The sequence below is a fragment of the Ostrea edulis genome, chromosome 3 (assembly GCF_947568905.1).
Source record: "Ostrea edulis chromosome 3, xbOstEdul1.1, whole genome shotgun sequence".
Lineage (NCBI taxonomy): Eukaryota > Metazoa > Mollusca > Bivalvia > Ostreida > Ostreidae > Ostrea > Ostrea edulis.
The window spans coordinates 30,835,441-30,850,914 of record NC_079166.1 but is presented as its reverse complement, the minus strand read 5'-3'; the positions used below and the strand labels follow the sequence as shown (position 1 = coordinate 30,850,914).

Genomic DNA, 15,474 nt, shown 5'->3' with positions numbered 1-15,474 from the left:
TCTTAGATATTTTTGTTTAGAGATTTCGTGCTTTAGGCACTCATTACGTCCTCCCCTTGGATAATTCCTGGTTTCGCTCCCGCCACATGCCAACAACTAAATATCCGCTAAACGTGTTGGACCCCCCCCCCCCACCCCCCCCCCCCCCCCCCCGCACACACACACACAAAACACGTCTGAAACACACTGAGGACAGGGATGACCAAATTCAAGGGAATATATTACTTTCTGTTTTTGTTCAAAAACTGGACGTGTCCTCTCATGACTTTTGTAATACAAATTCACCAGGATGATTTTTAAAATCTTAATGTTTTACATAAGCTCAAATAATTGAAGTCCAATAATATCCATGTGGTGGAAACATTGCTTGCAAAAATTAATTTAGAGCTCTGTATGAATGACTTGATTATCTCTTTTAATTCAATAGATCTTTTTAATTATATATACAGGGCTATTTCATAAGTAATTAATGCGCACATCGTTGTTTTGTTTTTAAAAAGAGAGCAACAATTCAATTAAAGAAATCATTCATTCAGTTGTGGATATGTCGAATTAATTAAGGATTATATCTCAATTAGATAATTACTCTCACTAACATAATTATTGCACGCATCAATTTAATTAATGATATCATTAATTCAATAGAAGAGAGCAATAATCCATTTATTGCGCACATTAAGTGATGTTAGCATTAATGAATTATTGCTCTCTTCAATTGAATTGTAGCATGCATTAATTCTATTGTTGGTATCATTAAATTATAATTCATTTGAGGAGAGCAACAATTAAATTATTGTGTGCATCAATTCAGCGGAATAAATAATGATATCAATAATTCAATTCAAATGAAGATATCATTAATTATTTGAAGAGATCTTTGATTGCAATGTTGCGTGCATGAAATGAATTAATAATATCTTCAAATAATTAAAGATATCTTCAAATATCTGAGTTTGTTATTTTGGCGCTCCATAGATCTAAAACTATTCCTAGTGGATTCCAGTGCTTTCGGACTCAAGACATCATACCAGTTCTTGCCACAAATGAATCTCACCATACAAGTGATCTAGCCACCTCTCTTTTAATCTCTTCATAGTATTCATATACGTAAGAGGATTTTTCTCCTTGAAAAGGTGATATTTAAAAATTTGTCACTCTTTAAGGAATTTTATGATCCCCTAATAGTATGTACATGTACCATGGTAATTTCTGAACTGTTCGGTGAAAATGTTGACAATCAAGAATCAGTCACTGGTTATTCATGTGAAATTTAGCTATCTCATATGAATAAACTCTTGATTATTTTACTACAATGTACCATATTAACCAATTTCGGAAATAATTCCTTATTTGTCTTAAATTTTAATTTGATATAAAGATCGAGCAAACTGAAACAATAATCCAAAGTTCACATTGAACACCAGTGAGGCAATCATATACAAATATCAAATTCATATATTATAGAATTCATTAAGATATTTGAATTATTCTAATCTTTTAATGTTTCATGGTAGCAATGAAAACAGCAGGTCTTTTATTCTCAGTCATATATTTTATTATATAACAGGGGATATTACATGTACAATTAGTAAATATATATACATCATATATGTAATTGCATGTGCGAGAAAAATGTATACATACATACATAAGTAATTTAACCACAGACATATCCATAAATTTACATTTAATACATTGAATGAATTGAATATGTCCTTTGATTAAATAATCAACAAAGATGGATCCATATGATAATACATGTATTTGTAAAAGAAAAAAAGGAGTTCCATTTCTCATACAAATGATATAGGTAGAAATATCAAAATCAACAAGAGGCCCATGGGCCACATCGCTCACCTGAGTCATCTTGGCCCTGCTGTTTTGATTTTTAAATGCTATTTTATCAATCTTTATTCTCATGAATAATGTGACCCAAACCTAGCTCTAAAGAACACAACATTACTAAAATGAAATCATATAAGACAAAGATATGACTAGCATGCTATTGCTGTTCTGGATAAGACCAAGGTAAAAAGTCGTAGGTCTTGGTATGATATGAAAGACCTTGCCATAAGTAATCAATATACAAAACATAAAAGCCCTATCTAAAATAGTCCTGGATATACTTAATATGTTATACTTTCTTAAAAGTATGTCAAACTCAGAATTCAGGGTCACAAGGTCAAATAACATAATATGATTGATTGTTTTAACTGTTTTCCGCCACACTCAACAATTTTTCAGTTATCTGGTGGTGCCCAGTTTTTATTGGTGGAAGAGAGAACCCAGATACAATGTACCTGGGAAGAGACCACCGACCTTCCGAGAGTAAACTGGGAAACTTTCTCAATTACCGGTGCGAGCAGGATTCAAACCCGCGCCAACCAGAGGTGAGAGGCTCCTCAACAAGATGAAAGGTTTTATCATAAGAAATTCATAATATATAATATATATGAAAGATCTACCTTAAACACAATGTAGTTCAGGACATACTGAATAGGTCAGATTTGTTTTGCCATAAAAATTGTATATACAAGATATGAAAGCCCTAACTTAAATAGTTCAAGAGATATCTTTAAAGAATTTTCCTTTATATCAGCTAGCATATAAAACTTTGACCCCCTATTGTTACCACACCATAACTCCCGGCGAAATGATTTTAACAAACTTGAATATGCACTATGTCAAGAAGGTTTAATGTAAATTTGTGTGCTTCATACTAAATTTGAAAAGAATTCCGTTATTTGAATCGTAGATTGATCGCTGTGCGGTATCTTCATCTTTCAGTTATAGAATTTAGTTAAAAATGTTCAATTGTTAATGTCAACGGACTACAACAGATGCAGATCAATAGCAATATGTCATCTGAGTTTACTCAAGTGACCTAAAATTGTATAATTTTTCTAAAGCTTTTGAAAATTGATAATGCTATAAAAGCCTAGTCTGATCCCTTACACCCCATTTCAATAGTTAAGCGTAAAAACAGACTGGTGGGGATGGGGACCAAACTTAAGAAAGCTGTGAGATTAGTTCAATATTCAAACCTACAGTATTTGAATAATAAGTATTTAACCCAACTGGGATGATTTCATCCAAAATATTTCACTAAAAATATTTGTGAGGATATTAGTTCACACAGACATTATGTTTCAAAATGAGTATGAGTATGGAAATGAACTGGGGTTCAAATTGACTGGCTACTTAACATGGCTACATCAACAAAGAAATTGAAATCACTTGAAGCTGTTTTGGGGTTATATGTGGGTTTAGAAAATATTTGTAAGTATGTTTGGAAACAAGTATAGTGGGAAAATATGTTGGGAATTATTTAATATTAAATTCATGAGACAGCGATGCAGGAATGCAGTGATAGAGGGACTTAAACATGCACTTTTTTTCTCTGCCATAAGAAGTTTTTTTTATAAGGGGTTCATCTGAAGCTCTCTTTTCAAAGAGCTACGGTTCTGCATCTAGTTTTTGAGGAGAAGATTTTAAAAGATTTTCCTTGTATATATTTCACATGTAAAACTTAAATCCCCTATTGTGACCCCCACCCTACCCCTGTGAGCTTTTTACAAACTTGAATATGCACTATATATGAATGTAAAACTTTGATTCTCTATTGTGACCCCACCCTACCCCCAGAGACCATGATTTGCACAAAACAGGAACCTTTCGTGTGAATTCAACTTTCCTGGTCCAGTGGTTCTTGAAAAGGTTTTTTAAATGACCCCACCCTATTTTTGCATTTCCATGATTATTTCCTTTTTGAAGGGTGCATGACCCTTTATATGAACAAACTTGAATACCTTTTATCTATTGATGATGCATACCAAGTTTGATTGAAACTGGCCCAGTGGTTCACTCTGGAGAAGAAAATGAAAATGTGAAAAGTTTATAAACAGACAGACGACAGGCAAAGGTGATCAGAAAAGCTCACTTGAGCCTTTGGCTCAGGTGAGCCAAAAAAGTATACAAACATGTTTAATGTTAAACTTGTTTGTTTTATTGCTAAACAGCTCCGTTGCCAGTATCTACCCTTACTGAGCTTCCAGTGTCAGACCTTGATATCAATCATCATCACTCATTTTGACTATCCAGGCCAAATTAATCTTTTTGCAAGGGTGAGGCCTGGCTGTCCTGTCAAGGTTGAAGTTTGTACTTCCACACTTGGAGACCCAGTGGATTGATCCTATCCAATCCTGTAAACTCTAGGTCTTGTTCTAGGATCTCATCCCATGTCAGCTTTGGTCTACCTATGAAGTTCTTTTCTGTTGATAACGATGCATAACATTCTGACAAATCTGCAAAAATATTTAGAGAAGTGATTAGTAAAAGGTCTTCATAGAAATAGCAATAAATGTATAAATAGATAAAAATCATAATTTCTATTTCTACAAAGTAAGTGTTTATCAAATGATCAGCTGTAAATTACCTAGGCTGTGTCAAGCTGAATGAGCTAGTTTGTGCAGAACGAACAAAAATTACACCAAACACAGCGACACCTTTTGGAAATTTTATTTTTACAAACTTGAATCTGCACTACAGAGCTGTATGTCAGGAAGCTTTCATGTAAATGTAAACTGCTCTGGCCTAATGGTTCTTGAAAATTCTCTATACTTATTTGAATGTAAAACTTTGATCTCCTATTGTGGCCTCGGCCAACCTTCCCTGGGAGGCATGATTATGACAAACTTGAATCTGCACTATTTCAGGAAGCCTTTACGTAAATTTGTATTTTACTGGCCTTGTTATTTTCCTACTTCTTGTGAAGATTTTCCCTATATATTTGTACATGTAAAACTTTGATCACCTAGTGTGGCCCTATTCTACCCCAGGGGGTCATGATTTGAACAAACTTCAATCTACACTTGTCCGGAAGCTTTCATGTAACTTTCACATCATCTGGCCCAGTGGTTCTTTAGAAGAAGATTTTTAAATGACCCCACCCTATTTTTGCAATTTTGTAATTAGATCTTCCCTTTGAAAGGGGGTGTGGCCCTTTATTTGAACAAACTTGAAAGCCCTTCACCAAGGATGCTTTTTGTCAAGTTAGGTTGAAATTGGCCCAGTGGTTCTTGAGAAGAAGTCAGAAATGTGAAAGTTTACAGACAGACGGACAACAGGGAAAAAGAATGTTCAACTTCAGTGTTACATGAAAATGTACTTCAAAATCACTCAACAACAATTATAATATTGCTGTATGGAAATTTTCTGTCCAAAGAAAACAACGTAAAAAAAATGATGTAATCTACACTCTACAGCAACATGTGAGAATAATGAACGTGAAATATATATTCTGAAAAAAAAAACAAGAGATGTTTGTAAAACACATATGCCCCCCATGGTGCAAAATTGAAAAGGGTTATACACACACCTCATTTAATTGATAGTATTATCATCAATTCAAAATATTGAGCAGACAATATCTTCCTATGTCAAGAGTGAATTGACCATGTGACCTAAAATTCAATAGGGGTCATCTACTCCTTATGCTGTACCAGTGTACCAAGTTTGGTACGTGTCAATCAAACAAATAATTCTTAAAATATAGGAGACAATATATTACTATGTCCAATTCAACTTTTGACTTTTGACCTCAAAATCAATATGGGTCATCCTCTCCTGAAGATGTACCAGTGTACTAAGTTTGATGTCTGTCAAGTAAAAGGGTTATCAAGATATTGAGTGGACAGTATATTACTATGTCCAGTTTGACCCTTGACCTTTGACCATGTGACCTCAAAATCAATAGGGGTCATCTTCTTCTGAAGATGTACTGGTGTACCAAGTTTGATGTCTGTCAAGCAAAGGGTTCTCTAGACATTGAATGGTCAGTATATTCCCATGCCCAGTTTGACCCTTGACCTTTGACCATATGACCTTAAAATCAATAGGGGTCATCTACTCCTTAGGATGTACCAGTGTGCCAAGTTTGATGTCTTTCAAGCAAAGGGTTCTCAAGATATTGAGCGGATATTATATTCCTATGTCCAGAGTAGATTGACCCTTGACCTTTGACCTTTTGACCTGAAAAACAATAAGGATCCTCTTCTACTCATAACTAACCAGGGTTTGACACTAAGGCACGTCCGACCGACCAAGTCTACTAAATGATAGGTCCGGTCGGGTAAAATGTCGATTTACTAGTCCGACTGGTCATGTTGAAAAAATAAACAAGAAACTTTATTTTAAACCATAAGATATCTTATTTTTAACTTTAAAAAATAACTGTAAAGAGTTTGCGAGCAATTTTGAACCGCGTGATGACAAAATCTCTATTTTTAGTTCGAATACATAGTCGCTGTCGGAAGTGATGTTTTACGACATTTACTCTTTGTTAATGGGTGTAAAGTTATATTTCGGATAAATATATATAAACTGAATTTATTTTCATTTGAAAAAAACCCCAGTTTATTTTAATTGAATATAAGAAAGTGTCTATCACAGGGATCGAAATTAACTTTTTTCACCACTAGCAAATTTTAGCTAGTGGATTATTTTCCAACTAGCAAAATTGAGCTTTTACTAGCATTTTTCAATCGATTACTGTTTTACATGAATTTAAGAAAACAAGCATGTCTCTTTATCAAAATTATCAGACAACATACATGGTGCGGGTCATATGGTACACTTGTGCGGCGTACTCGCTGTCCAGAGATCTACCACCTATTAACAGCATCATGTGGATTGAAATCTTGAAGACTGTTTGCGCCAATTTAAACTATATGTTCAAAACTTTTGGAAATTTCATCTAAAAAAATTCTAGTTGAAAAGAAAACCCCGCGAACTCGAAGTGTATGACTATAGAGTACAGAAGGACACCGTGTGAAATGGTGACACACTGTCATGTGTTGTTTTATATAGACACGGACGAGATCAATATGCTTGCTATTTAAATCAGACGTCTCTGAGACATCCGAAGTGTGTATGAAGTAGGCCATCGACTGAGATGACCTTGGCCTTAGTTATTTATTCGATCCACGTTTATTTTTTCAATACTTGTATATTCATTCTGTAAAGAGTTTCTATGCACAAGACAAGATTATTGTAAACTTCAAAGTACAGCCAATAAACCGAGGAAATCCGGGAAAAAGATTGGGGTTTTTTCACTCGCAAAAAGTTGCGATCACTTGTGATTTTTTACTCGCAAATTCAATTTTTAACTCGCATTTAGCGAGTATTTCCCCTTAATTTCGTTGCCTGTATCAAATGAATAAATTAAATCGTAAATAGCCATTTTTCGTTGTTGACACATGTGCGGGAATGTCTCGACTTCTCGTCCTCAAGGAAGGATGTTCCGAGAAAAAAAAAGGAGTAGATTGGGAAGTTTGAAAATAAAAGCACCAAATTGAATGATGAGACTAAAGATGTTTTTGAGACAATTAAGTACGTTTTAGTTTAAACTTAACGTTTGTCATTTGAATTAAGTACTTAAATATGGAGAAACCATCAGGGTTTCTTTTCTCTGGAAAGTTGGTCAGGGCTAGTGGATGTAAGGTCAGGTCTAGTAAATATTATTTGAAGTAGCCCGACTGGTCTAGTGCTCAAGAAAGTAAATGTCAAACCCTGCTAACCCACATATGAAATATCATTATCATCAAGTGAATGGTTCTCAAGATATTGAGCGGACAACACATGGTCTACAGACCGACCGACAGACCGACCAACGGGTGCAAAACAATATGCCCCCTCTTTTTCAAAGGGGGGCATAAAAATAAACTCCAACCACCTGCCCATTTTTATTTCCAAACAAAGATGAAAATCTAAAAAATAATTTTATGACTAGGCCAAAATAAAAAATGTGTTTGTTTCAGGTCGCCTGCCCGACCCTAAATATATCCACCGACCCTATTAATTTTTTTCAATTTTCCGATTTCAATTCATCGATATACGAACTATTACCCGAAATGCCAAGACATCTATAATTGTAATATTAAAACTCCATCACATACTGTGTATTTTGTCAATTAAACATTGTGCTCTGAACCCATTTTTTATCTGTTAAACACATTATATTACAACTTTAACTATAAAATTTTCATTGATTCGAAGGCACTTATTTATTTTTATAAAAAAAAATATTTAAAAAAAAATAAAATAAACCTACCTACCAACCCTTTTTTTAAAAATCAGAGGCGACCTAAAACAAACATTTTTTTTTTGGCCCTATGTGGCCTAAAATATTTTGTATACTTACTAATTTCAAAACTCGAAAGGAAATGTTATCCATGTGAAGCCATCGTGCTCTGTTCATCCTCTGGGGAAGACAATTAATTCTTTGATTTGCAGTTTGTGTCATGACTACACCATGATATCTTCTAATCTCGTCATACTATCAGAAAGTAATTTTGGCAGTTGGCAAGTGTATCAATGGTGTTACTTCTTCATGATCAGATCTTCTATACTGTGTCATATTCAGCATAAAGTAACAATTAAGGGCTATCATCTAGTTCTGAGGTACTGAGGAAGGGCTGTTTTTCTCAACACATAGCCTTTCTTCTGGTATTCTTAGGGATACTTTATTCATCTTTTAATTACATTTCCTTCTTGGAGATTAAAAGTTGAAGACCACTGAAAGAAAAAGAAGTGATTTAATGAATTCCATGTAGTTTATCAAATGTGCTGACCAGAATATTATCTAACTGTAGCCCCCCCCCCCCCCCCCCCCCCCCCAAGCATGCAATGTCATACATGTATCTGAAATCAATACTTATAAAAATTAATTAAAATTAAAATCTTCAAATATACAATCTTGTTACACATCTCCTATATTTTTCACTTACGATAACTCTGAATTTTTAATAAGTGCGTCCTTTTGTCCACAAACTTTTAACAACCCCTCATAAACAATTTACAAATATGATATCAGAAATAATAATCTAAAAAATTATCCTGTTGTTCATAGATGCATGCCATCAACATTAAGAGTATAACAAATAACAAAAGCTCTCCTGACATTCTGAAAGAAATGAGGTGCTTATACCCCCAAAGGCAGGGGGGTAACCCAGAATTGTGTCTAGAGAGCGGAATAATATATTTATGGAATTAACCAAAAAATTAGTAATAAATTTTTTTTTAGCTATGAATTCATGTTAAATAAAGTGCACCGCCATGGCACATGATACGTCCGTCACATATTGTTAACAGTATAGATAGTACCCATTAAAACATTTTTTTTTTATATCATCTTAATTAAATGTCACAGTGACCTTAAAGTAGGATGCGACACACCTTCTACCTAAGATGCATTAGTTGACCAATTTTGGTGATTCTAGGTCTAATAGTTTTCAAGTTATGAGCCGGACAAGTTTTTGCCATATATGGCCATATCTTCTTAATGAAAAGTCACAGTGACCTGGTTTTACCGTGCGACACACCTTCTACCCAAGATGTATCTACAGACAAAGTTTGATGATTCTAGGCCTTGTAGTATTTAAGTTACGGGTCGGACACGAAAAAGCTAACAGACGGACGGACAGACACGCCATACCATAATACGTCCCGTCTTAAGATGGGCGTATAAAAATTGGTCATGGTAGCTCAGTGGTAACACAGTCTTCGACATTAACCAGTGGCCTGATGCCCGAGGCCAGTAAAATCGGGATCGGGCTTCTTAAAATATTAAACCCTGGAGTCCGATGGGCCTGTAAATGTTTTCTTATATGTTCTGTATATATTACAAATAAAGCGTGAGATTGACTCAGACTAAATGTCATGACTTAGTAGTCAAATTTCGCATAGAAAAATTATCAACCATGCTGCCTTTTCTGAAGTATAGGGAGGGGGCTCGTCCGGGAAATTCAAAACCACCCAAGCGTATTTCACAATCACAACCATCCGATAAAAAAAACCCAAAAAAACTGTCGTACGAGGAGAAAAAAACAAAAATTCATGCCCCATTGGACCGAGGGCAGTGTTCAAAATTAACCATAGACCGAGTATATGTCAAATGGCACTGGTCTATGCCAACTGTAATTGAGATAGACCAAATTGTCTATGCCAATTTTCTAGATTTAAAGCAATAAAGTTATCCAAGAGGGCCTTGCATGGTCAGTCGACGTCTGATAAACATTATGAGGAAAGGATGATATTACAGAAATGGAAAGAAAATACACTTTCTAAGTATATTAGAAGTAAATGAAAATGTTTTAAATTTGTGTTATTATTTTTTCAATGTTGTGGTTTATGCCAATTCGATGAGGTACGTCTAAGTCATCTTATTTTGGCATAGACCTGTGGTCTATACCAAGTTTTAAACCAATTTCGAACACTGCGAGGGTAGGCCTTGGCTAACATTTAAAAAATGTTTTGTACGTGGTGTATACAAAACAGAGTTGAACATGAGCTGCTGATGTATCTGCGAGATTAATCAGTCTATGCGAAAGACATCGGACCGTCGGACCTGACCGATGTGCAGTGCCTCAGGTCCGATGCATCATTTTTTACACCGGACCGGAATGTCAGATGTCTCAATGTCCGGTTTTGAGCTTTACTATCTTGATGCGGAGTTTGTTATAAGTAAAAAAAATAGCACACATCCAAATACGTAAATGAATTGATTAAAACCGCATGGACTGTCTAAAGTATTATACGGGAAGGATTCCTGGAATAGTATTACTAGTATAATAAATAAGATTCCCTTGGTTTTGCATTTTCACGTGTTTCACTTTTTTACATTAGGTTTTTCGGTCTGACAAAATTTGGTTCGGTCCGGTGTGTTCATTGATTACACTGGACCGAATGTCCTGTGTGGTCCAAAAACTTTCGCATATACTGGATTAATATGTTGAAAAATAATATAATCCTTTTAATGTCAGTTGTTCTTTAACTATGATCATCTTGACCTGTATTTTCCTACAGTAAAAGAACTGTGCATGTGTCTATAGAGTAGAATCAGCAAATAACAAGAGATCAAATTAGAAAATAAACATTTTGGGCCTGCAAAATATTGTTCGGGCTTGCACAATTATTATACTAGGAGGCCCGAAGGGCCTGTGCTTTACAAAGTTTTTCGTGAAGACTGGTAACAGGATCAAGAAATCATGGTTTCGAGCCATGCTTGTACTTTATTTAGGGTGAAAATGTAGGTAGTGAGGTAAATGCTCCATCATCATATTTAGCATTCAAAAGAGAAAGTTGCTGGTCTTTCAGATGAGACCTTTAAACACCACATGCATGCGTCTAAATGTGTGGCACTTCATACTACTGAAATATTCTCTACAGGTATTATACTAAAATCAAACATACACATACATGTATATTCATATACATGTTAAAAATCTTAATTATCATTTTAGAATTTTCTTCTTCTGACAAAATGATGCGCAAGTACATAAATGGAAGCTATGCCACTATATGTCATGACACTGTACAGCTTGATCAGTTGATACATCACATAAACAGTCACAGATGTAAACAATCAAGAAAAACTCAGTACACAACATCACCCCTTAATTTTGAATTGTAGCTGAAGATCATTCTGCCAAGATCGAAATGCAGCTTGGCAATGATTAGCGAGGGTTATATTATTCTTAAAAAGTAGATTGAAATCAAAAGTTAACTGCCAAAGTTATCAGGAGACAATAATCCATACATGGTTCGAATTTCCTCCACTGCCACCTAAAGTGCACGTGTAAACAACGCGTGTGACATGCACCACACCCCGACAGGCTACATTGTAAACAAGTAAAATGGATTCAGAGTAATAGTTTTACATATGATATTCTGTTTGGTTTATAGTCTTAGTAGCTACATACCTATGCGGTACACCTGTACCATGTACGTACTGCAAACAGTGCGGCGTAATGTACATTTGCATCCTCGGGGATTTCAACCCGGACAAAGTGGAACATGCCAATCCGAATACATATATATCTTTCGTTTTTATTTTTGCATTTTATTTATTTATCTATTTATGTCATGGCGTTGGGAAAAAAACTTCAAAGTAGGGAGACAGATGAAAAGGGGGATACGGTCCAATCATCCAAAAAAAAAAGTCCCGTGTGGAGGGGTGGGGGTGGGGTAGATTCCTAAGGACTTGGTGCATATCTATTTATTTTTAAATGTGAAATTCTATCCAAAATCAATATGAATTTTTAGTATACAGAGTACATTAACTGCAAAGATTAAATTTTAGAAAAAAACCCAAACAGTTCACGTACTAGATATATCACTTTCATCATCGGAATTTTCAGTAACTCGGGTACTCTGTCGCTTGTACATAACACGATCGGTATGAAACACCATTTAATCAGTCTATCTAATAAAAAACTCATTGTTAATATGCAAAAATTTTCTTTCAACCGTGTTTACTTACCTCAGATGGGCCAACTTCTTTCCCTGGAAAACTCCATTATGATGACATCACAAATTACGTCATTCAAAACAGAGCATGCGCACTTCGAAAGTGTGTAAGCCATGCTCGCAAGGAAAAAAGATGGACGAGGGCTAAATCTTTACACACCTGTTACACACATCTCATAAATCCTGTTAAGTAAACACTTCAGGATTTTGATGGTAGATAAACTATTTAATGATTTTATGCTGATTTTTATAAAAATCCAACTGAACACCACCATTTTCGTGTTCCTTTGACCGACCCCGTGTTGATTTACACGTGTGCCTTCTTATTCACTGGTTCAATTGACAGGGCTTACACACACACACACACACACACACACACACACACATACACACATATATATATACTAAGTTTAGTCACAGTTTAGTCAATGGGAATGCGGTGGGTGACGGGATGCATTTGTCGATTGGCGTCTTGAAGACTAGCTTTTATGAGAACTTGATATACTTGTAAGGATGTTTTTTAATCTAGGCATTGACCTTTTAAACATGCTGCTTTAAATTCTCAGTTCAGTTTTTTTTATTGAAACGACTTGTTGCATAATTTAATAATTTTTAAAGTGTTGATCTAACAACTATGCTGATTGGGTGGAACATTTTTGATTTCTTTAGAATTTGTCCGTAAGTTTATCTACACTATGAGATCGTGAATACTTCCCCGTTCTAGTTTTAGGGCTATTAATAGTCATCGTTTGTCCTCTTCAATCATATATCACTCGTATTTCGATAATTGTATCTTTACTTTGGCATCTACTCTATTTCAATCTGCTCCGTAACTCTTCCTGACTTGAACACACAGGCACTTTGTTTTCATTGTATCATGTAAAAAAATTGAAAAAACAACTTTTTCATATATGCGCATTGAACGTTGATGACGTTAAAACAATGTAGAAGACAACCCATGGATGATGTTATATGTCAACAATTCTAACGTATGCTGTATAACAGAGAAAACTATAAACACACTAGAAGATTTAGTATTATATATTTACCCCCGTCAATGTAGCTCTGTAGAAGAGTGTTCGCTCATTAACCGATGCATACCTCTAAGAATTTCATTTCAAAACATTTCAATCTCTTATCACTCAGCGTCAACTTAACAGGGCTTTTTGCGATATTTTATTACAAACTGCACAACATCCAAAATAACCCAATTTCAAACATTTTGATACCCAATAATTATTACGTTTCTCTTTTGTGCTAACTATACTATTTAAAAAAAAATCTGTGAAATTTACACATTTGATGATAAATGTTTTCGATGTGTATATATTGAAGACAGAATCACAGAATGAATTAGTTTGTATGATAACAAATTGTGGAATCCTGTATCAGCAAAATATTGTATTATTATCATTGGTATAGATTATACTGACATATAAGTTACATCTGATGTTCCAATTATTTCAACAATCATTGTTTAGCTCATCATATTATGCTCCTTTAAATGACGTAATGTGTAATGTTATTCTGTTATTATTATTGTCTTTTCTTTCTTCTTAGTATTATTATTGATACGATCGGTATTGTCATTATAGCATTCGTTTCAACAATACATGACAACGTACAGTGATATTTATCCATTTCTATCTCTTTCAGCAAGAATATAGAACCCCTTTTGTTGAAGGGGAACAAAAATATTAGGTAAGTGTAATAGGGCAAGCACTATTGATAAAAGGAAGAACTCTAATGATTTCCGTTTTCGAACTTATGAAATTGCTCAATGTTATTGTTACCTTTTCATTGAAAGTCAAAATAACAAATAGTGATCTATCTCATAACTCCTATAAGCAATACAAAATAGAATATTGGACAAACACGGACCTCAGGGAAAACCAGAACCGGGTTCAGGTAACAAGGAGTAAGCATCCCTTGTTGACCAGTCACACCCGCCGTAAGCCCTATATCTTGACCAGGTGAACGGAGTTATCCATACCAAAATTAGTGTGCCAAGAACGGCCTAACAATCGGCATGAAACAAGTCAGACAGCATTTTACCGAATGATAGGTTGTATTGGCAAACTAGATCGTTATAACGACCATCGGTTTTGTGAAATGTTGACTTTAAAGGTCATATGCAATGAAATCGTATTTAATTGTTTTTAAAAATAAATTTCTTTACTGAGTTGAGCGAAAAAAACTCTATTAGATCTTTTGTTTACGTAAAATATGAATCAACATCAATGTAAAAATGACAAGGATCGATTAATTTCGTCACCAAAAGACGTCAAACACCAAGAATGGAAGGATGATATTCGCGAATGGCCACAATTAGAGTACGGCGATATTTACAATTATTTGATTTTGAGTAGAGCTTGTGACGGCGAAGAAATGAAAAAAATTACAAATCGTTGGACAGTTATAATTATTTTATTTTATTTGGGAATTTTTTTTTATTTCGCCATCAAAAATAGGGTTGTTTTAAAATCAGAAGTGCGCCCGTCACAAAAAGTAAACTCAGACTTTCACAATTCATGGGTACCCTGTGGTATGGTTGGCATGATTTTAACCGATGGTTGTTCATGCATGGCGGGGAACAGTAAAACATGTAGCCACGTAGATGCACTTCTCTGGAAAATTGAATATGCTGTGAAGTTGGGTCCAACAGGAAAGTCCTGTACTGGTGAACATATGCAATGGAACAAGGGTTCAACGAGAAACCTGGAGCCGTTTGTACTTGAGGAGATGGACTTTGAAATACTTCAATATGGCAGTGATGTAAACAATAATGCTGAAAAGTCGCAGTACACAAAATCAGTATTCCCAATGTTTGTGTCTCATCAATCTCTAAAATATTTTGTGGAAAATTCTGAACTTAAAGAATTATTTTCAGTAAAAAAAAAATCACTTTTAGTAAATCTGTACATGCAAAAGTAGACACAACTCTACATCAGCCTTTATCTGAACCCCATACTGAGCATGTTGGTGATTTATCAATTTTATAAAAAGTACATAAAACTTACTGATGCTCAAATCAAATCATTACCAATGGCAAATATTTCACGAAGTGAATCAGAATTGTGGCACAACACTAGAAAAATTAGAATAACTGGCAGTAGTGAGAACAAGGTTCCTATCCGCGACACTACATACAGTGATAACTTCATTAGA

The 15,474-nt window shown here is 34.8% G+C and overlaps 1 protein-coding gene and 1 long non-coding RNA gene across 4 annotated transcripts in view; one reads left to right on the top strand and one right to left on the bottom strand.

The window, feature by feature from the left end:
* Positions 1-15,474, top strand: part of LOC125674936 (uncharacterized) — a 224,920-nt gene that overhangs the window by 67,205 nt on the left and 142,241 nt on the right. Inside the window, exon 4 of the mRNA XM_056160865.1 lies at positions 13,963-14,007. Coding sequence (XP_056016840.1) covers positions 13,963-14,007 — 45 coding nt within the window. The remainder of the gene's footprint in view (positions 1-13,962; positions 14,008-15,474) is intronic.
* LOC130053345 (uncharacterized) lies at positions 1,533-12,410 on the bottom strand. 3 transcript variants are annotated; one of them, XR_008801910.1, is made up of 3 exons: positions 12,165-12,410; positions 8,201-8,574; positions 1,533-4,304 (listed from the first exon to the last, which is right to left on the bottom strand). It is a non-coding gene; the product is annotated as an uncharacterized LOC130053345 (long non-coding RNA). The 3 variants fall into 3 exon arrangements; XR_008801909.1 differs by lacking the exon at positions 12,165-12,410 and adding an exon at positions 11,760-11,992; XR_008801908.1 differs by lacking the exon at positions 12,165-12,410 and having other exon boundaries at positions 8,201-10,969.